The sequence below is a fragment of the Poeciliopsis prolifica genome, unplaced genomic scaffold, assembly GCF_027474105.1.
Source record: "Poeciliopsis prolifica strain line A6 unplaced genomic scaffold, Auburn_PproV2 SCAFFOLD085, whole genome shotgun sequence".
Taxonomy (NCBI): Eukaryota; Metazoa; Chordata; class Actinopteri; order Cyprinodontiformes; family Poeciliidae; genus Poeciliopsis; species Poeciliopsis prolifica.
The window spans coordinates 908,912-933,164 of record NW_026562460.1 but is presented as its reverse complement, the minus strand read 5'-3'; the positions used below and the strand labels follow the sequence as shown (position 1 = coordinate 933,164).

Genomic DNA, 24,253 nt, shown 5'->3' with positions numbered 1-24,253 from the left:
TTATAACACCAGGAGAGATATGAGGCCTTACAGGAAAGCACACACACCTGACTTACCCTTTGAGGAAGAACATTTGTTTGAAACTCCAACATTACTGAGAGACTTTCCACTCTCACTTCCAGCTGTTCTCATAAATCTTCTGATGTTGCTTACTTCACCTAAATACAAAACTGCATCTGAACTTTTCTGGATCTTCCCCCACTGGAATACCTGTGATCACCTCTCTTACTACTTTATTCTCTCCCAAAATCTTTATCTGAGTAATAATTTTATTTTTTACAGATACTCTGGGTGCTCATAAGTTTGTTTTTCTGTTCTTCATTTCTCACTGTAACCCATCTTTAAGGATCTTAGCAAAGAAGATTTCCAAACTTCTTTTTTAATTCTTTTTTTTTTTTTGAGTCTTGCCCTTTCCCTCCTTCCTACATGTTATTAGTTTAGATTCCTTCGTAACTATCCTCTTACAAACTACGTTATTTTCATCTGAACTATTTTCACAAAGCTTCCTACTTTATGTCTCTGACAAATTATCTTCTTTTCACCCTCTTTCCAGTCCTCTACTACCACGCACTAGAGTGCAATCACCTAAATCCATCTCATCATCCCAATAATCCTCAACTGAGACGCCATAGAAGTCCAGTCACAAACCAGTTTTGTTCCAGCAGCCCAAGATCAGCAATTTTTTGTGTCGATTCTGATTCTGCTCCATTCCCCAACTCCCTGCGTTGCCTGCTTCCTTCCAACAGCTGATCCAGCTGCTCTATTGTTTCATATTTTCCACAGTGATCACATTTGCCAGTATGCATTTGAATTTTAGATAGTGTATAATTAAGTTCTGTATGCCCAAATCTTAACTTTATCACTCTTTCCTCCTTTCTATTTCTTCTTACATTTTTTCTTTCTCCTACAATCTTTTGAATTTTATAAAACCATCTTCTTCATACCACATTTTTTGCCATACTTTCATCAGTTTTAGAATTCTGGTACTACAAAATCTATTCTTATTTTTCCAGTTATTTTTGATGCATCTTTATAGATATGAATATATTGATAATAATTGTTTAAATGTACCTGTACTAAATAACTATTGACAACATAAGATTGATCTTGTTTCTTTTCCATTATTGACATGTCTGCTGTTGCTTCTGGTAGAATCCAAGATGGTAGAATTGATATTGGTGTTGTTTGACTAATTTCTAAACTATTCATTTTAAATTCTTTTATTTTACTATCAATGTCCATCCAAAACTAATTTCTTTCTTTTCTTTTCCCCAACATGGATTTAAAATGTCCCAAGTTGGATGACATAAGTTATGGCCTTGTAAATTTAACCAACAATTTATTTCTAGATTAGCTCTTCTTAAATCTAGTGGCATTTCTCCCATTTCTATTGCTGCTGTTGATGTGGTTTTCAAAGCTTTGCTACACAATCTTAATGCCTGATGTTGAATAATGTCTCATTTAACCAGATGTGTTTTAGCTGCTGAACCATAAACTATACAACCGAAGTCTTAGAACTTATCATACTTGTGCATGTCACGTTGAGGTCTAAGTTTCTTGCCCACATGCAGCACACCACAGAAGAACAGCAAATCAGTTAAAATGTTGGTTATGTTTATTGGAATACACACCCAAGGTGAGTGCAGAACAAACGGAACAAAGGCTCACAGAGAGGTCAGCACACTAAGGAACAGCAGAAGAGATGGTAAGTTCAGAACAATTGGAAACAGGAGATGTGAGAGGAAATAGACTGATCTTACTTGCAGGAAGTATCTCGTTCTGGGAGGGGGATCCACTAGATTTTTCGGGACTTTGGTCTCTCTGTGTATATCTTTAAGGAGATCCAGGAACCAGTGGGGAAAGCTCAACCGAGCAGATCCTGATGGAGAGGTGTAGATGGAGGTGAGGGCTGACAGGTAAGTTTGGGAGCGGTCCCACTGCCAGCCGGAGTATCCAGACACTGCTTGTGATAAGGCTGAAGTAGTGATGGTGGAACTCAGGCAGCCAGTAGGTAATACCCACGGCAACACAAGGAGAGGAAATCCAAAAAACACTCAAAGAAACACCTGAAGACGAGGAACAGTGAGAGAAATTATTCTGAATACTTCTCAAGGAAGAGAACTAACTCCAAGAGGCTCAGAGTCTCATTGCTTGCTAACACTCAAGCGTTGAAGTACTGGCAGTTGATGAGATGATCAACTACAGGTGCGTTGAACCATGGCACCTGTGGTTCCATGAAAAAAACAGCATCTGGTGGGTAAAAGGTGAAGCAGCAGGAATAGGCAAAGAAAACCCAAACCCCGGTTCCTATGGAAGTAAATATGTGCCACCAGGATTTGAATTTGAGTAAAAATATTTACTTCCATAGTTCCCAACAGTGTAAATCTGTTTTAGTGCATATCTGGGACCTTGGAAGGAGCACAATGTGCTGGTCTGAACAGCTTTGATCTGTGGTATGTGAAATGTGGGGTGGATCCAGAGAGAGGCTGCGAGACGTAGATGGACTGCAGAGGGACTATTCACAGATTTAACTTAATATGGGTTGATTAATCCAGGAGAAAGTTTATTAGATAGGGACTTTAACAGGATATCATAGGTGGATAACCAAACTGTTCGAGCAGTTCTTTTGCGGTCTACAAGGTGTTTATTTCGTTCTGAGGTGTTATTGAGAGCAGTTATCATATTTCTCCAGATGTTTCTGCAGCAGTGGATGTGGTGTTGAACTGAGGTGACTGATATGTCCTTCTCATCAGAGGGAAAAAGAGGTGGCTTATACCCTAGAATGTCTACAAATGCAGAGAACCCAGTTGCGTTAGAAATGTGAATGTTTTGTGCATACTTAACCCATGGAAAGAACTTCATGCATTCAGTTTTGCCATTAGACTGTGAGTGGTATCTGGATGTTAATGTGATTTTGGTGTCGAGTCCTGAACAGAAGTGTTTCCAGACTTTTGAAGTGAATTGTGGTCTGCAGTCTGACAAGATCTCCTGTGGTATTCAATGTAGTCAAGAAACCAGGTTGATGAGTAACTGGGCTGTCTGGAAGGCTGGTGGGAGTTTTCTGAGAGAGACTAAATGACATGACCTTGAGAAACGGTCAATGATTGTGAAGATAGCTGTCATACCTTTAGATGGGGATAATTAGGTGATGAAGTCGAGAGAGATTTGAGACCAGGGTTGTTTTGTTATGGCGAATAGCTGGAGCAGACCAGACAGAGGCTGATGAGAGGTCTTGTTTCTGGCGCAGACTGGACAGGCGAGGATGTGTTCCTTCACATCTTTGTGGACTGAGGGCCACTAAAACTTACGGATCATGAGAACAATGGTGGACTTGGTACCTGGGTGAGCTGAGAATTTAGCATTGTGGATCCAGTGGATGAGATGTGCATGGACAGAGGTAGGTACATAGATCTTGTTATGGGGGCAGGTGCCAGGATCAGGTTCGTTTTGTTGGGCTTGTTGGATGAGATCTTCAGTATCCCATGTAACGCATGCAACAGTGCAGCTGGGGGTAAGATGGAGGCAGTTTCTTTCTCTGACTCATCAGGTGAGTGGAGTCAGGTTTGATGTTCCTGGAACTGGGGCGAAAAGAAATGGAGAGGTTGAATCTGGAGAGAAACGGTGACTAATGGGACTGATGAGGATTTAATCTTTTGGCAGACAGAAGATAGGAGCTTGTGATCCCATGCTGGTCTGTCTAGACCAGCATGGGATGCTCTGTGCCCTCCAACCAATGCCGCCACTCTTCCAAGGCTAGTTTAATGGCTTGCAGTTCTCTGTCGCCCACATCATAGTTACGCTCTGCGAGGGATAATCTGCGGGAAAAGAAAGCACAAGTATGGATTTTATGGTCAGAATTTGAGGCTTGAGAGAGGATGGTTTCAGAGGCATCAACCTCGACTATGAACTGTTTGCTAGGATTGGGTTGCTTGAGAATTGGGCATTGGAGAAGAGGGACTTGAGGTGAAAGTTTCAGGTGTCCACTGGAAGGGGATCTTGGTTGAGATCCATGCTGTGAGGGAAAAGCTGTCTGACTGTAATTGCGAATGAATCATTGGTAAAAATGGGCAAACCCCAGGAACCTCCAAAGTTGCTAGCAAGTTTGGGGAGTGGGCTAGTCCAATACTGCTTTTATTTTCTCTGTGGTTGGTCTTACCTGTCTGCCCTCTACAATAAAACCAAGAAAGGAAATTAACTATTGATGGAATTTCCATTTTTCAGCCTTGACATAGTTTGTTTTTGAGGAGACGCTGCAGGACCAGGCAGACATGTTTCTTGTGTTCTGTAATGTCTTTGGAGTAAATGAGAATATCATTGAGATAAACAAAAATAAAAATGTTCAAAAAGTCATGTAGCATGTCATTAAGTAAAGCTTAGAAAAAGGCCGGGGGATTGGAGAAACCGAAAGGCATTACCAGGTACTCAAAGTGGCCAATTGGAGTCTTGAAGGCAGTTTTTGCACACGTCTCCCTGGTGGATTCAAAGGAGATAGTAGGCATTTCTCAGCTCAAGTTTGGTGAATACTGTTGCACCATGTATCAGTGCAAAGGTATTCACCAATACTGGTGCATTCATCAATATTGAAGAGGGAGAAGATACTTGTTGGAAACTGTGATCCCGTTCAAACCTCAGTAGTCGGTACCTGGTCTGAAAGATTCGTCCTTTTCAATGATGAAAAATCCAATGCCCAGGGGAGAAGAGGGGCGGATAATGACGGCTGTCAGGGAGTCTTTCATGTATATCTCCATGGTCTCTCATTCAGGTTGAACGACCTGTATAATCTGTTGGTGAATAGTGGGGCTCCAGGAAAAAGATCTATAGCACAGTCATAGGAACAATGAGGTGGCAGGGAAAGTGCTTTGGACCGGTGCTAGATTGAAGCACCAGTCCAAAGCACTGTAGGAGTCAAAAATTTGGATGAGGTGGCCTTCAGGGGTAGGTGGACGAACCTCTGAATACCTAGGCCGGAATAGTGGAGTGTGAACCAGGTATAGTGGATAGATCAGGTGGATGTGCTTCTTATAAATTGGTGGACCTGAAGGAACTGCTGAACAGAGGCAAGTGGAGTGACAGTTGTGTGACCAAGATTCTATATGGAGTGAGGAGTCTGATGGGTCCAAAAGAAGAAACAAAATCTTCTCGCTCATTGCTTCCAGCTATCCTATTCTTCAATAACAATTTGGTTAACCTCTCCATATTGATAGACTTGGGCTGCGAACAAAATCTAATTGACTCCTTCAGCAGGCATCTATTGAGACCATCCCACTTCCTTCATCTGTCCATGTCTGTGCTCTGGACGGTAAAGCCCTGCCACAGATCACCACTACAATTAATCATTTCTGGAAATCACAAAGAACATATCTCATTCTATAATTTTTCTACTGCTAACTCATCACTTGGTTTCGACTGGCTTCAGTGACACAACCCAAATATTAACTGGTCAGAACTCTTACTGATGGGCCCGAATTTTTGGCCGAATGGGACATGCTGTAATGAAATGACCTACTGTTGGGTTTATTTTGTTCCCCAACCTGCAAGAATCAACCAAAGACACAAATTACTTTTCCGCAGAAAAGGGGAGAAGAGCTCGACGCGGAGAACCGCTGCCAAACTCTGTCTGAGATCAACTCCATCGGTTCTCAGTCCCCCACTGCCTTTTATTATCATGTGAATACACAAAGAGATTGGCTTTCTCACTCAGACATGCAAACAATTGACCAATACACTGTCCTACAGGATGTTCTGGAAGTCTTCCGTTGATGTCCCATCTTTGGGACACAAGGATGACCACTCTCAGGATACAGACAAAGATCATTGTGGCTCCTTAACACAGGAATGTGTGAGGCATTTCCAACCTTCAAGAGAACACTCTAAAAGACAGTTGAGAATATACAATAAAGGAAAGAGAAAGAAAACAACACACGGAATAATATGAAAACATAACCATCCAATATAAAAGTAAATGAACTAAGATAATAATTTTCCTAACACCTACAGAACCAGAAAACACTGATGGTTTGAGCTCATTCTTCTTTGTCATTCTTCCAGGGTTAAACGGGTGTGACTGACCTGCATAGGCTGTGGCTCAGGTAACCTCTCTGGGGAAAAAGAAAGAGATGGTGATAGAACTGTAGGAGTCAAAAATTTGGATGAGGTGGCTTGTTTAGACTTCTCTTTATTTCGCTTTCTCAAGCAGTTGTCGACTGACCCCAAGGACATGAGCCAGCATAATGAGTTTATTCAGGGTCCCAGGTTCATCTCGAGTTGCTAACTCGTCTTTTAGTGTTTCACTAAGAGCCTGAAAGAACATGCTCGTAAGAGCAGACTTGTTTATTCTGAAATCTACAGCATAGCCTTTGTCCTTGTTTTAAAGTCCATAGACTTTTACATGTTACCATTTTGTCTGATCCTTGTTGTATAATCTATTTAAGCTCCTTCAAGAACTCCTCAAATGTGCATCTAAAGTCTGCAGGATTGGGAAACCTGGACTTAAGGCTCTGCTGGACAGGAGGGAGATAACGCAAGCTATATTGGCTATAAGAAAAACTTTGAAGGGAATGGTTAAAGGCGAGTGAACACTGTAGAAGAAATCCTCCAGAACGACTTACATCACCTATGTATTTCTCAGGGGTAGGTGGACGAACCTCTGAATACCTAGGCTGGAATAGTGGAGTGTGAACCAGAACAAGATCAGTGGCAGGAGCTGGAGCGGTGCCCAGCTCCAGTATAAATATAGCTGCATCTCATTAGTACAAAAGTGTTTATATCATCAGTATGTCATACTGGAGAACAGAGTATATTTCTCCCTCGTGATGGCTTAATCCAGCTGGAGCTTCAGCTCTATGTTCACCTGAGGCACAGCAGGACTGAAGCCGTTTCATTCCCTGTAGTAGAAACTAGTACCTTGTACTTGCTTTATCCAGAGGGTCTGGGCTATTGGCTGTTGAGAAACGATTGCTTCCTGGGGGGATGAACTGTGTTTATGTTTTAAACTTTTCCCTATAGTTAATGTTTGCCTGTGACATGTAATGCGCCAAAAACTCTGCATAATATTTGTATTGACTATGATTTAAATTAACACCTTGATGCACTTCCCTTCCTTTGCATGAATGTTCTAAAACATTATTGAGGCAAAAGTTGTTAAAAGTAATCTAAAATATGTGTCTGCTTTGGTTTGGATACTAAATTAAGGACAGTCAGCTAATAGGTGCTTAAAGTAGATAACAAAGAGTGATTATGTACGTGGAGGAGTACATAGTATTCGAGAAACCAGCCATTAAAAAAAAAAAGGAAATCTTTAGAATTTTTTTAGCTTAAGCAAAAACAAAACATGCATTTGCTTTGTCATTATAGGCTACCTATTTTTTTGTGGCAAACAGGACTATTACCATTTGAAGGGATGATAAGTCATTCCTTTAACTTTGAAGTCAAAGGAAAAAGACACACAAAACCAATTCTACTGACGTAGTCTTTATATTTTAATTGGCATCATAAACAAGGCAGAAGAGACATCACTAAGTTTAAACCTTAGTAATGACAAAAATTCTAATCTGCTTTTTTACACAGTATGCAAAATATCTGTCATCCTAAGTGAGGCTAATTTACCACCATATATTCATATGATACATAATTTATGCTTAAATTAGAGCTGAAGTATACTTAAAACACTTTAGAAACTGGCTACCAATACTTGTTATGTCATGAATTACATTAAGATTAATATTGCATAGATGTAATTTTAGCTTGTCAGGGTTGAGATACACAGTTTCTTTCTGGAAACCCAGTTCATATCTACAGATTGTCTAAGCATAGTAACTTATATCTACTAAAATCAAACCTACCCCCGCTTTTCCAGAACATAAATAAAATATCACCGTAACCAAATAATATTTCCAAGTGTCAAAACTAAAAAGATTTTCTCTTTTTACCACTGAACAGACCATGGGTCATGCTCTTCCTTACATCCTGAAAACTCATACTGCTGAAGCTCACTACTTCCAGATAACTTTAGTTAGTTATGTCTATTTTGTCTTCATTGAAAAATGTCTGGAGAGACTTCCCCTTGGAAATATATTTGATGTTTTCAATTTCACCACCACTGTTGTTGGGCTTCTGAAAATGAATTTCCAGGTGGTCCTGCAGGTCCTCCTCATTCTCCACATCATCAATGCCTTCCAGAAGAACAGTTCGCCTTGATGAACCACATGATGTCTGAAATGAAAAACAGACATAAGATCAACTTGCAAAATGATGTGGGACATATGTTGCCCAAGAATCTCAAAGCACTATCAATCAATCAATCAATCAATCAATCAATCAATCAATCAATCAATCAATCAATCAATCAATCAAATTTTATTTGTATAGCACATTTCAGCAACAAGGCATTTCAAAGTGCTTTACATCATAAACACAAAGTCATGCATCATATAATAAACGATACATTGTTCCATATTACATTTCAAATACAATTCTAAACAGGTGTGTTTTTACTTGAGATTTAAAGGAAGTCAGGGTTTCTGCTGTTTTACAGTTTTCTGGAAGTTTGTTCCAAATTTTTGGTGCATAGATGCTGAAAGCTGTTTCTCCTCTCTTGGTTCTGGTTCTGGGGATGCAGAGCAGAACCAGAACCAGAACCTGAGAGTCTGGAAGGTTGATACAACAACAGCAGATCTTTGATGTATTGTGGTGCTAAACCATTCAGTGATTTATAAACTAACAACAGTATTTTAAAATCTATTCTTTGAGCTACAGGGAGCCAGTGGAGGGACTTTAAAACTGCTGTATAACATAATTCAGACTTGATCCATCAAATAATATTTAGAATTACTACCATGGCAAGACTTTTATTTTGAAGACCAATTCTACTATAACAGGGAGTGGCATGTCCATGTGATTAGCTTATAAAGTAATCTATTGAATATTGAGTAATCAATAGATGCTTTTCGACTGGCAAGTGACTCCCTAACCAGTTAAGGTGCAGTTTGGTTCTAAGCCAGGGAGTGAGCTTTTCCATGATTCTCTGTTCCTATTGCTGGTGGGATGTGAGCAGCAACAGCTGCGCTCAACTCTCTGAGCACAGCTGCTCAGAGAGAGTGTTGATGTTTGGAGCAACACTCAGCAATGGAGAAACCTCCGGGTTCTGGTTCTGATTGTTGTGGATCCTCGGAAGGCTGGATGGTGTATTTCCAGCTTTCCTCACCAGAGGGCGTCCTGTTGCTTCGCGGTGGGCGTGACCGCCAAAACCACCTGCACACCTGCTGCCACTTAAGTTGACTGGAGGAGTACTTCAGGAGGATTAAGCAGACACTCCAGTGCCAGAGTGTCTTAGTCTGTTAATGGTAGATATTATTAGAATGCTGACCTCAGACCAACCTGACCGGTGCCTAATACTATTTTTGTTGCTTCGCCTCAGGTGTCGCATTCGTGAAGCCTCCGGTTAGCTGTTCTGTCCGGACTCCAAGTGGCTGGGTGCAATCTCTGAGATCCCGTGGCAAGCTCTCCCTTGGATCCTGAAGACTCGTCTCTCCTGTCCGCCCTCCAACGCCGCAGCTGCTCGCTTCCTCCTCTCCATCACCAGATCCATGGTGGTTCCTTACCCCTCCCCACTCCGCTCTCTCCGCCAGCAAGTAAGATCAAGAACCTCAGAACTGCCTTTCCCACAGCACCCTTAACTCACTTCTTTATTCCTCCTCAGAACCCATTGATCCGGTCCTGCTCTCCCAAGTGTCTGATCCTGGTTGTTGATTGTCACATCGCACTTTGTCTTATAATAAATCAACTGAACTTTCACTGGTCTCTCGAGTGTGTTCTGCGCATGTGGGTTCACCGAGAAAATCGAAACATGACACTGATGGCCTCAAAATATTCATATAATTCATTTCATCTTATAGAAATTCATTGCTGGTTGAAACATAATGATAAATACTCAGATCAGCTGATTATTTTTGCTATACATAAAAATAAAATTACATTAATTAAATGTGCAATGTTTTGGATTTAGGTAAAGCAGTCAAAAGATGTAAACCAATATCCAAACATGAGGTTTATAATTTTTTTTTACATCCAAAGGAAGAAATAAAATTCACATCACAAGCTAATATTATTTAGTTCAGGTGTTTCACACTGTCTCCACTAAACTGCAGCTCTGACAGTAATAAAAAGATAAATGGTTCAGTTGGGGTCAGCTTTCTGTCAGTTCTTCAGAGAGACGAGCTGCTACTCTGCTAAATCAGTCATTCTGCTCCAAAACGTAAAGTGTTCCTGGCGCTGAGTGTGATTAAACTCATAATTACACTCCTCTATACAGAGTAGCTCTCTTATAGCAGACAGCACGTTTAACCACAGTCCACAGCTAAACTATAATGTTGTTTGGAGTTTTCAGTGAGGTAAATCACAAGCCAATCATCTACTTTGAAAAGTGGAGTGGGAATATAGAGCCACATCTAAAACTGCAGGGTAGTGCTCACTGCCACAAAGCAAACTCTGTACAGAAATGGTTTGAGAAGAAAAATATCTGTTACTTTTGATTACTGTTGCCACATCCACTACCAGGCTTGCCTATCAAGTCACCTCACATCTGTTTGTTGTTTTTTTAAGAATTTTTTGATGGAACATTTAGGACAGTACAGAGGTCAAGAGCAGGGCAGAGGTGTGCCTCCAAATGGTTTGTTCCTGGTCCACCATATTCATTTTCCATTAGCAGATCCAGCATGGCTCTGCTTTTTTGCATTGTGACTTGGAGTCAGACTCAAGTCACAAACTGAATTGTCAGTTTGCTAAGACTTGAAAGTAAATGTTAATCTGACAAAAAAAACCCTAAGCCCATTTGTATTAGAAAGCAGGATTTTTTTATGGACACTTTTGCCCACAAAGAACAAATTCTTTGAGGAATGAATGACGGACAGAAATACTTATGAAAGATAAAATACACAGAACTGTTTGTAGGACGGGTGTATTGTCTCTTACTTGAAACTTCTCCAACTTGTACTCATACGCTGGTCCAACCTTGACATTAACTTCAGATTCGAGATTCACTTTGTAGACTCCTTTTCTGGCCAAGCTCCAGGCAACTACACACACACACACACACACACACACATGCCCACACACAACATTTCAGCATGGAATTCATCATCAACTCAAAAACGTGATTTTATTATTTTTACACCAGTGTCCATTCAAAACACAATCAATTGGCAATTTAATAAGTATTTTTTTCACTGATTAAAAGAACTGTAGAGTATTTATGGCATGGTCTCAGTCTCAAACTTCTTGCAATTTCAGGGTTCAAATTATATTATATCACAAAATTATTGTACTAAATTATTATTGTATCTGTCAAGTTTTGGATCTATTTCAATCTTAGTATAAAGAAATTAATCCTTGATATGAAAATCTTGTAGTTTCTGTATTATTCTTTCCCTACTTCAAGTGCATTTCTTTGACAAAATAAACCTTTCAGACAAGTGTCTAAATGGTAAAAGGTATTTACATAGCACCTCAATGACTATAAAGCACTTCACACACACACTGATGCTACTGGATGGCAGCCACAGCTTGAAATAAACCTAGAGCAATTACTAATAAAACACTTAGCTGAATCTTAGTAAATCTGTTGGGTCATACATTGACACTCAGACAATAATTCTGAGTGCCACACCTTATGACTTGCTACTAAAACCTGTCATGTAAACTTCAAGGTAAAGGGGTAACAAAGGACACGCTCAGATTGTTTTGACACTTTACTACATCTACATCCGTGTGACTGAGAGTATTACCTCCAGATTTCAAAAATTTAATAGACCCAGTTCCAGTCTTGCCATCATAATCCACACTCTCCACTTCTCCTCCTCCCCTGGTTGGTCTGGAAAAGCTGATCTCCAGACGATCCTCCGTTCTGTCCTCCGGCATGGCAGGGGGGATGTTGTATACTTTCAGCTCTTTTCTGGACACGTCCACATGGACCTCCACAGATAAAACAAAGGTATTGCAAAAAACAGTTATTTCAAAATACAATGTTTGAGTGGTAATGACAATATTTACACTATGTTCACTCTTTATATATTCTATGTAGTCAGACTTCAGTGTATCATGCAACCCTTGAAGATGTTAAGTGTTGGTGCAGAACAAGCTAAATAAAATGAGTGCAATTTCACAAAAAGTGAAGAAGCAAGGGCAAAAACTCAGTGCGTGTGAATTATGTAATCCTGATTATATTCAACATCATCTATCATATCAATGTACACCTTTGTCCATCTAACCATCTGTCTCATAAAAGCCCTTCCACTCAGTGTCTAAATGGCAGCTGTCAGTTTTTTGAAAAAGTGGAGCTGAACCAGAAGCATCTGAATTGAGACTACATAAGTAATCGCTGGAGTGACCTCTAGATTCAACAATTACACAAGGAAGGAATGAGTTAGATTTGTTATGGACAGCTGTGTGCAAATATATCACTAAAACGTCTCCTTCAGGAAGTATTTGATTTTTCCTTTGCTGTGTTCTGACATATTAATCAATCAATCAATCAAATTTTATTTGTATAGCACATTTCAGCTACAAGGCATTTCAAAGTGCTTTACATCATAAACACAAAACACAAAGGCATGCAAAAGAGAATAAAATACCAAGGTTTTTTTTTTCTTTTTCTTTTTTCCCTTTTTTTCTTTCTTCCCCTTTCCCTTTGTCACGGAATTTAAGCGCCTGTTACCGCCGGACTCCGCCGTCCGTTTAACCACGGGTATTCGCCGGGCCCCGTTGCCCACAACGGGAAAAGGTCTCAACCTTTTCCTGTTGTGGAAATAATGCATAATTAATGCATTATTTGTCCCAGCCTGTTTAAATGTAGTTTCCCAGTCAATATTTGTCTAAGTCTTTCACACTTAGAAATTCGCTGTGATTCAGCAACAGTCACACATCACACTCACATACCGGTCTAAACCAGTCAGAAATTGTGAAGGGTAGGAGCAATCCAATCTGATTGACAATGATGCCCTCACCCTCTCAAATTTTTTTAAAAAGTGGTGGATTGATCACAGTGATGGGTCACTCAAGATTAATAAAATTAATTGGAATTTGTTGGTATTTTCATTGTGATTTTAAAAAGAGTAATTTGTTCTTCATATTTGTTTAAAATCACTCAACAAATGTGCAAAAATTTGGTGAACCTGGATTTTATTGTATACCTCAAACTTCACAGATGTTTCCAAGGTGAGTCCTTTTGTTTTCACATTCAAGGTGGTGTTTTCACAGGACACACGGCAACCAGGGAGCTTCAGGATTTTTTGAGCCACTAGAGGATTGACAACATGACAGAAATATAAATCTTATGAAGAGCCGATGATATGCAAGTCTGAGACACTCTTAAATGAAACTCAGCAACTACTTATATGTGCAAAATGACCTGCAGATCCACATATGTGTCGACTGAACAGTGCAGTAATTTAGCTTTTCGCAAGTTTATTGGAATTACTACTGTGAAGAGAAAAAACCTTGTGATTTTTTGTTATTCGCAGAATAAACATATGATTGCTCTGAAGTGGAGGAACACAAAAAGACCAAAGATAAATGAATGGATCAAAGTATTGAGCAACAACCTGATAATAGAAAAATTTACTTATAAAGAGAAAGGGAAGCTTGACTTTAATTATATTGGTTACTCTTTCTCCATGTAAACTTTTTTTGTACAGAGTGGGGTGGGTCGTCACTGTATGTTTTTAATTTTTATTTATTTGTTCATGCTTTTTGCATATTTGTATAAGAGATTATAGTTTAACCATCAAAAACAGGAAGTCAGTCAACTGTACAATTTGCAAGGAATGATACCATAAAACTAGATATGGTATATTAAGCGTGTGCAGTCCCACATGTTCACAACCCATGTTTGTATTAGACAAATTAATATTGGGCCAATTCTTGACGTAGTTACTAAGGCATCACTGTTACCACATTCTGCCATCTTGTCCGTTCCAAACAATGTTATTCATTAGAAAGATGAATAAGACTGTTCAGGCCATCATTAGGTTTCTGATTCCTGAGCAGACGGCCAATGTAGGGAGTGGACAATTTACAAACATATTTTTGACATGATGATAACTAAATCACGTGGCCTAGTAGTCTGTGGTGGAGACTGTAATATAAGACTAAATCCCTCTGAAGATACCTCTAAACAACCCAGAGTTAGTAGCAATGTAGACAAGAAGATCAGGAAAATGATCAAAGAGCTGGGGATAAGTGATGTTTGTCGCAAACTCAACCCCAGAAAGAGGGACTATACATTCTACTCAACCGCTCACCACCTATATTCCAGAATTGACTACTTCTTCATGTACAACAAAGACTTAGGAAGAGTAGAAAATTGTCATATTGGACAGATGGACCTCTCGGATCACAGCCTAGTTCACATAAAAATAAATATTAACAACACAAAAAACCCCGTTCCAATGGAAACTTAACTCTAGCATACTCAAGGGAAGAACTAAAGAAGAATTACGACAAGAAATTTTGACATATATTCAGGACAATGACAATGGAGAAGTCTCCCCTGCAATTTTATGGGACGCATGTAAAGCTGTCCTTAGAGAGAAAATAATTGCTAAATCGTCTCTCTTAAAAAAAACTAGACAAGAAAAATTAAATAAATTGGAACTCGAATTGGCAGAATTAGAGAAAGAAATAAAATTAAAGTGGACTCAGAAACCTCACGAAAAATAAAAACAAATCAGGGATAAAATCAATCAAGAATTACAGATCAACATACAGAAAAAAACTCTTATTCTTAAGGCAGTTACTATGAAGCAAGTCCAAAATCCTCAAAATTATTAGCATACTGGCTAAAAAAACAACAGGAGGAAGAACTATATACAGAATCAGAGATCCAACAACTAAAAAGTTATCTATAAAGGCATAGAAATAAGCAAATGTTTCAAAAAATATTATCAAAAACTATACACTTTAAAAAAACAAGAAGCGATGGACGTAGCAAATGCATTACTGAATGAACTATCGCTACCTACAGTATCAAATGAACAAAATGATGCCCTGACCAAAAATATAACATCACAAGAAATGAAAGCAATAAATAGATTAAAATTAATAAAATCACCTGGTCCTGATGGATTTAATGCTGAATGGTATAAGCTCTATTTAAAAGAATTGTCTCCTGTTCTCTTGAGAGGCATTTAATTGGGTCCTAAAACGGGGGCCAAACTCCTCCCTCATGGAGGGAACATTGATTACAGTTATTCAAAAGAAGGAAAAGACAAATTGAATTGTTCAATTACCGCCCAATTAGTCTACTTAACCAAGACTATAAATCTTCACATCCATATTAGCTAAAAGACTAGAACATATCCTTCCAGAAATCATAAATTTAGATCAAACAGGGTTCATAAAGAACAGGCGAACCAGAGACAATATTAGAAGAACTCTAAGCGTGATAAACCACATTAAGAAGACTGATAAAGATACAATGATACTGGGACTAGATGCACAAAAGCATTTGATACTGTAGACTGGTCATTCTTATACAGAGTCTTGTCCCATTTCAAATTTTCTAAAGATTTATAAAGATAATTCAGGAACTATACAACAAACCCATGGGTAAGATTTGGATTAACGGGGGTTATCAGAAGAAATAAAAATTGAACAGGGGTGCAGACAAGGATGCTCCATGTGCCCACTGCTATTCGCCATTTTTATTGAACCTTTAGCACATGGATTAGGCAAAATACTAAAATACATGGCATAAAAATCACCACAATGAACAAAAATTAGCGCTATTTGCGGATGATATCTTAATCTACCTGGCAAGACCCCAGGAATCTCTCCCAGAATTAAATGAAGTCTTGTGGGAATATGGAACATTTTCAAACTGAATTCCCATAAATCTCAAGTTTTAACTTTCAAATATTCACCCAGCAATATTGACAAGGAATATTTTAAAATAAATTGGAACATGGATTCAATGGTTTACTTAGGAGTGACCATTCCCAAAGACCCAAAGAATATTGTCTCGGCAAACTATGATCATTAATGACCAAAATAAAAATGATATATCCAGATGGGAGCCCTGCTGCCCTACTGGGCCTCACGCAAAGAGTAGAAGCTATCAAAATGATGGTGCTGCCAAAACTACTTTACTTTTTTCAGACAATATCAGCAGAACCAGACAAATCTATGTTCCAAGAAACTGACAAACTGATTTCAAGATTTATTTGGCAAGGGAAACAACCAAGAACCAATTTAAAACTTTACAGCTGAGTAAAAGTAAAGGAGGCCTCTCTCTTCCAAACATGAGCAACTTCTACAAAGCAGCCCAAATAAACCCAATGGTGGAGATCTGTGACCCCTCCTACAAAGCAAGATGGAAGGAGATTGAATGCTCAAATAGCGGTGTCCCTTTGCAAGCAGCAATTGGGAATATTGACTTAATAAAAAACTTTAAGGAACTTAATCCCTGTTCTGAAACAGCATTTAAGACCTGGTCAAAGCTAGTAAAAGACAACAGAGAGTCCTGTTTACCAATCAGATGGATAGCATATGACCAAGATTTTACCCCAAATAAAATAGATAATACCTTTAAAAGATGGATTAACAAGGGTTTAGTAAAATACAATGATTTGTATCATAAAGGCTGTCTGAGGACCTTTCAAGACATTAGGCAAAAATATGACATTGATAAACAGGGACTTTTTCCGTTATCTACAAATCCGGCATTATTTAGACAAAACAAATACAGAAGATCCAAGCAGAGCATTTGTTGGAATATTAAATATCTTTCTGAAATCATATCAATCAACTTCCACTACTAAATTAATATCCAAAATGTATGATGAGCTACAAAATCTGGAGGGAGGGGACACGCTATATATTAAGGAGAGATGGACAAGGAAGGGAACCACCAAATTCACATTGAAGACTGGTTAGATATTTTGAATAACTGCTGGAGATGTACATCTTCACTAACATATAGAGAATTTGGTTGGAAAACGGTTCCATGCTTCTTTAAAACACCAGCTCAAAGGGACAGAAATGCAGATAAAACATGCTGGAGGTTATGTGGATCGGAACAAGCAGACCACTTTCATATTCTATGGAGCTGTCCTAAGTTGTCTTCTTACTGGAGGACAATTAAACAAAATGTGAAGACTGTTTATTGGAGCCAATCTTACACTAAACTTTGAGATTATGCTTTTAGGCAAACGACCAGATTGTGTAAAGGGATTCTGTAAAACATATATTTTCGATATATTACTAATTGCCAGTAAAAAAGCAATTACTCGGAAATGGATGACGGACAAAATACCCACATTAGAAGACTGGACAAGCATCATTCAAGACATTTGCAAGATGGAGGAATTGACATTTGCATTGAAACTGGAGCAAGACAAATTTGAAAAGTGTTGGACCCCATGGTGGACTTTCATGAACACCAGATCTGAAGCCAATGAGATTGTGGTTACACCCATTGTTCCTTTGCTACTCTGTTCAACCCTTGTTTTTAAGGGTCGCAAAAGTTATTCTAGTGTTGATACTGACTTGTTTTGTTCTTCCTCCTCTCTATTCTTCTGAGAGGAGTGACGAGGAGGGGGAATGGGGGGAGGGGGAGAAAAAAAAAGAGGGGAACACTAAATACTGGAGATGGGACCATCACAAGAAGGGGTTAACTGTTTTGATTAATATAACAAACTGAATGGATGATTGTACAGGTCTATATCATCTGGACGGGATGTATATTTTCTATGTTGTTCCTTAATAAAAACTTGAATTAAAAAAAAGAAATGTTTATTTGTCAATTTTGAGTTGTATATTTATTATTCTCCATCAATAAATTTGTCTGTATTATTGCTTTGAATTTTGTGAAACTGTAGACATTTGTTTGAATGGATGCTGTGTAGTTAAATTACATTTAATCTTTTTCATTTAAATCACATTACATAATGTGCAGACAGTACCGCATATATAAGAAAACAACAATGAAGTCCTGTTTACCTTTCTCCTCCTCAAAAGTGATGAGAGCCTGCCCTCCTAATAGCAGCACTGCGGCTCTCTGGGCGATGGTAAACACTCCTCTGACTGAATGATTGCTGTCTTCTCCATCCCCATTCTCCTCTCTGATAAGAGACAGAAACTTCACTTCTGTCTCTGGAATCTGGGCATAGATCTAAACAAGGAATACGGTTAGTCTTCATTTAAATTTATATGCTGTACTGCCCCTGTGAATAATCAAGTATCTATTTAACTCAAACATCTTTAATCTAAACAACTATTATTATTTGGGTGATTTTGTTAAAATACCCCAAATCATAAACTTTAGTAGAAAAGATGAACAAACAGGACAATTTATGGTTAAAAACCAGAAAAAATGACATTCTCACCTTGAATTTGTGCTTCAGTTTTGAAGCCTCGGTTCTCTTAGCCTCCAATTCAGCTTTACAACACCTCAGTTTATCCAGTATATCTTGTTTGTGTTTAGAAAGCTTCTGGATTTCATCCTTTATAAAAAGTGATTAAATATATATTGTATTGATCTCCTTCCCAATAAGTGTAAACAAAGAGTCAGACATACCTTGACCTTTTCCAAGTCTTGATTGAATTCTTTCTGGCAAGACTCCTGCTTTCCAGCTTTAGCCATCATTTCTTGTTTGGCTTTCTCCTTGAATTCATCTTCCTCCAGTTTTTCCAGAATCATCCTGGCTTTCGTGTCGTCTGCTTTCTCAACTTTAATCTTTATATATACATACACACACAGACACACACATGGATCACAAAAAAGGAATTCACTACTCTTTCTGATGTGCAGTATGTGTACATTGGACTTGTGGCAGAAATCTGTTTTCTCTTGTTCTGCTAAATTAGCTATACTCTGATTAATAAACCTATTTAAAGAGTTTAAATTCTAGATGTAATTCCAAAAGCTGAGATGCTGCTTTTACAAGTGTGGAAGGTCAACAAATCCTGCTACTGTCTGCATCTCCCTTCTTCTCTAGTCTGTCGCAGTGATGTCAGTAATGCGTTATGAAGTGAAGAGTAATCTAATGTGTTGCTATTTCAAATCCAGTAGTCAGACCACAGTTACTTATCAAAATCACTTTGCGTTATTATTTTCTATTGTAATTTCATTTTATGTCCTCCACACGTCTTGGGGAGTGACAACAGTGGAATACACACACATTACTAAAGTTCTTTTTGTACTGTTGTAACCATTAAAACAATCTCCCCTTAAGTTCAACCTTTTAAGTAGAGACATATTGTTGATGTTACCATTATAAAATAACTTGCAATTAAGTATTAGCGAAGCTAAACATAATTTTCACACATGGCAAGGCATTGTTGTTACCAGCTGCTGAAATTAACTAAAAAGTTACTTATAATGCAACTTATTTACTTTCCAAATCAAGTAATCAGTAATCCAATTAAAGTTACTTTTTCAAAGTAACTATGCCATCACTGGTCGCAGGCTGATCATATTCCTGCAGTCTACACCTAGACTCTTCTGAAAAGTTTAGCTAATGTATTTGGTCTAATTTATGGCAAGAGAAAAAGATCCAGCATGGCTATGCAATGTAAAAACATGATTTAGGTTCTGTTCTAGCTGTAAACCTTCTGACGGAAGCGGTCACACTCAGACTAAGAGACTTTTATGTTCCTCTAAGCTGCACTTCTATCAAAGAAAGCCATCCCCTCCTCCACCTGTGTCATAAAAACAAAGTAGCTGAATACATTACCAAAAGTTTACCTTTTGGGTTGTTCCTCTATTTCCACAAGGTAAGACTGCATCTCTAGTTTTGTAATTTGAATGTGTGATATGGCACAAAATTTGGCCATATATATACAGTAGAGACCAAAAGTTTGGACACAACCTTCTCATTCAATGGGTTTCCTTTATTTTCATGACTATTTATAAGGCAAGAAAGCCACTTATTAACCTGACAGGTCACACCTGTGAAGTGAAAACCATTTCAGGTGACGACCTCTTAAGCTCATCAAGAGAATGCAGAGTGTGTGCAAATCAGTGATCACAGCAAAAAGTTGCTGCTTTGAAGAAACTACAATATAAGGCATATTTTCAGTTGTTTTACACTTTTTTTGTTTAGTACATATTTCCACATCTGTTGATTCATAGTTTGATGCCTTCAGTGTGAATCTACAATGTCAATAGTTATAAAAATAAAGGAAACTCATTGAATGAAAAGGTGAGTCCAAACTTTTGGTCTGTACTGTGTGTGTAATATATATATATACATATATATTCCAAGCGACTGCAACATCAGGAAAAAGGAGCACGAGAAACTGGAGAAATACCAGTTTCTCCAGCATGGCACCACTGTGGTGAAGACCACAGTGGTGAAGACCACAGTGGTGCCTGTGGTCATCGGGGCCCTCGGGGCAGTAACCCCCAAACTGGAGCAGTGGCTACAACAGATCCCAGGAACAACATCAGACATCTCAGTCCAGAAATGTGCAGTCCTTGGCACAGCCAAGATACTGCAGGACCCTCAAACTCCCAGGCCTCTGGTAGAGGACCCGAGCTCAGAGGATAAGAACCACCCGCGGTGGGTGAGAAGGGAATTTTTTTTTTTTTGTGTAAAGAAGGTTACATTTTATTTAATCTTAAGCTTGGTTTTGTATTTCTTTAGTTTAGTTTTCCAAGCCTAAATCAGTAAATGCGGCGCAGCCCGGGAGAGGAGACTCGTATCGCGAGATTCGTTGTTTTACGTTCTGTTTATTCTGCTCTTGACAGAACAGACCTTAGCAACCACTATCTAACAGCTGATCCGTTATGTTTCTGTTGATGGTCATGGCATTCACCGCTCACTCCCCGGACATAGCTAATTGCTGTTTGTGCCAGAGCTAGAGGCCAGAAGCTACACAGTTCTTCAGTGAGAACAGCTCGGTTATCGTTGTAACTCATCTGTGCAGGAAGAAGTTCATGCAAGAGACACTTCGTTCTTGTCGTGCATCTGCAACTACCGCACGCCTCCATCACACCGGAAACCAAAAGCACGACAATATATAAAAAATGAAATGAAGAATTCTGCGGAGTGCTGGTGGAGCTCAGGGGCCAATTGCAGGCAGTCACATTTTGAAGAATTGTCATTCTTCATTGTTCTAGTGACAAGCAAACAGGGAGCGTTACACTACACTTAAGTTAATTGTCTAATACCCAATGCTCACAGTGTTCAATCTGTCCGCTCACCTGTATAAATACTCCTTCAGCGCTCTTCCCCACTATTTGCTCTGAACCACCACCAGGCAGCAGCTCCAGGAGGAGCAAAGCTGCCGTATCCCAGGCATCACGCCAGTCATTTTAAGGTTGATCATTAGTCCCCCAAAAAACCCAGACATTATCATCAATCAGTAAAATCCTCCGAGGTTGAACTTGAAAATTGGACGCCATGCTGCAAACTCTTGGTCAACAACTCGGTTGTTGACCAAAGTGAGAGCACTGCACAGTGCAAGTAATAACCCGGCCGGGGCTATTATTTAGCACGGTGCACTAATTAATAAAATATGATTTAATGAAGCTTCGAGGCAGATACATTTTCCTCGAGGAATTTTAGTAATCAAGTTACTCGAATCACATGAGGAATTGTTTCAGCCCTGGATAGAATCATGCAGTTGCTGCAGTTTTGTCAGGGGCACATCCATGATACATATCTCCCATTCCACTACACTCCAAAGGTGCTCGTACGGAAAAATTTTGAAAAGTGTGGTGCACAAAAAAAATCGGATGCATAAAGCCATGCGCACGCGCACCTTTCCGTAACACATTCTAATTTGCGGGAAATAGAGCACAGGTGCTGGTCCGCCTTGTCGCCACCAATAAATACATGTAGTATAAAAACCCGGAAGTCTGCCACCAGGTGAAACAATAACCATGGCAACGTCCATGTTCGAAGCAGTATAAGTATTTATAATAATAATTATATATTTTATTTAAAAGGTGCATTAAGGACACATGTCACCTCACAAAAATAAAATTTAAAGAAATAAAATCAAAATTTAAAAAATAAAGACATCTCGCTGTTTGAATAGTTCTGCATTCAGCCGGGATTTCAAGACAGACAGGGTATCAGAGTCCTTTGAGTGGGGAATGTGAACGTTTATTCTAAATAGTAGAATGCTTTATGTCTGTCCATATGACTGACTGAAGGATGACTGCAGCAGGACCGCTACCGGTAACGCATGGCTCTTTAAATTTTGCTCAGAGCTCCAGAAAAAAGTGGGTATAAATTTATGCAAACTTTGACACAAAGTCTGCTTTGACCCAAGATTACTCAAGTTTGCAACACACACACACATATATGTACACATTATTATTTTCAATCATTTTTATATTTACAGCCATTTATCCATCCATCCATCCAATTTCTTAAACTCTTGGCAGTAGTAGGGTTGGGAGGGGTGAGTTGCCTATCTCCACCGAGACATTTCGGGCGAGACGCGTAGTACACCCTGGACAGTTGCCAGTCCATCACAGCAGAGCCATTTATATCCTTTTAAATATAGTCTATATCCCAAATAGACCCTACAGCAGCTTCAGTCTTGAAGCTGCTGTAGGGTCTATTTGGTGCGTGTTTTTGCCACACTAGCAAAAACACCTGCCTTTAGTTTTGAATATCACAAAGAAAAAAAGAAAGTGAAGTCATCAAGTAATTCTTTGTAGTTTCTGGAATCATTTTGATACTTGGGACCATTCCCCTCAGGCAAATGAGAATCCAGCGATTGTTTATAGCGCCCCCGTCAGACCACCCACTTCCGTCACAAAACCGAAACCAAAACAACATTATGAATAAAAGTAGATGGTTTATCAATGAAATAAAACAGTGGTACAAAACATATTTAGGCCTAGGCAGCCCTGGTTCTAGATGAGTTTAACAGTGGGGATATCAATTTATTTTGTGTGGGGGACGGGGGGGGGCAAAATGAATCTACGTAGCTGAACGTCGACAACAACATCAGAAGTCTGCAGGCTACTTGTTAATAAACTTAAGGTACTGTATTATTAGCTAGTCATCTTTTAGCTAACATTACCTGCAATCAAACGCAATACTCAACTCAGTCGGTTAGTTTGGGGGGAAAACTGTGCCAAGTTCTTTGCGTTTTGCTGCCATGTTTCTAACACACACCGAAGTAGCTCTGCACAGCAGCAGAATGATGTCGCACAAGTGTAAACCTAGCGCGAGCGTCGTAGCGCTCATGTTGCATTTAAAAGCGGATCGGAAAAACAGAATACGACGTGTTAACTACGAATTAAACTGTTTTAACTGCTGAAGACAGTGACAGAAGCCACAGATATGGGAAGTGCGAAAGTCCCTACTTTATCAAATTGATATAGAAATAACAGAAAGTTGTCCATTCTATGGTAAAAACAACAAACAGCTTCTAGTCCGGAAGGGGGGACGGGCAAGGCTAACAACTCTGTGGGCAGGTAATGCCCTCCAATGCCCCCCGTGCCGTTGGGCCTGGGCATAGGTTTCCTTTTTCACCTTCAATTCTTTCAGCTCCTTCTTCGCATCTTCAAGGTTGTTCATCTTTGGAATACTACTCATCTGACAAAAAGAAAAACAAGGAAAAAAATAGAATCACTCTATTATCCGTCCGAACCCCTAAAGCTCTAACATATAAATTATTTACATGAACAACAATTACTCTTCAATCCATTAGTATAAAGCCTGTCATAACTTGGACGACGAAATCGAAACTTAAACTAGTACGTTGGTAAATTACGTCGCAGGTATTAGGTATTATTATTGTCCTACCTTTATGATTCTTTTTATCAAGGAAATTTTGCTAGTTTTTACGAAAGAGTTCGAAAAGGTATAAAAGATGTTTATAAAATCTCGGAATGTATTTCCCCCAACACTTCTTGTCTATTGAGTGTCACGCGCTGCGACGCAGCATTTTATAACCGACACACCTAATGGTGCATTCAAGAATGCCTCGTACATCCAAGAACGTCAAAGTACTAGTGTTTAGTTAAATAAAAAATGATTGAGTTATGTGTTCCAATCATTCAACGTCTCCAGAGTCTATTTCAGTCCTTTCTTGTCTTTGGACGTTTTCAAGGGATTTTAATGTCCTGAATTTTTTTTTAAACCTATTAAACGTCTTTCCTATTCTTTAAAGCAGGGGTGCTCAAGTCCAGTCCTCGAGAGCTACCGTCCTGCAACTTTTAGTTGCAGCCTTACTCCAGTAGACCAGGCTCAGCTATGAACACTGGTTCATTCATTTGATTCAGGTGTGTTGG

At 39.0% G+C, this 24,253-nt stretch overlaps 1 protein-coding gene across 1 annotated transcript; it reads right to left on the bottom strand.

Annotated features, from left to right (window-relative positions):
* Positions 1-7,454: 7,454 nt before the first annotated feature.
* Positions 7,455-23,893, bottom strand: nmi (N-myc (and STAT) interactor). Its single transcript, XM_055022384.1, has 9 exons — positions 23,766-23,893; positions 23,493-23,555; positions 18,569-18,727; positions 18,378-18,494; positions 17,992-18,163; positions 13,185-13,291; positions 11,781-11,967; positions 10,969-11,072; positions 7,455-8,211 (listed from the first exon to the last, which is right to left on the bottom strand). The coding sequence occupies exons 2-9, from the start codon at positions 23,553-23,555 to the stop codon at positions 8,008-8,010; spliced, it is 1,113 nt and encodes a 370-aa protein (XP_054878359.1). The 5' UTR covers positions 23,766-23,893; the 3' UTR covers positions 7,455-8,007.
* Between the last annotated feature and the right edge of the window lie 360 nt (positions 23,894-24,253).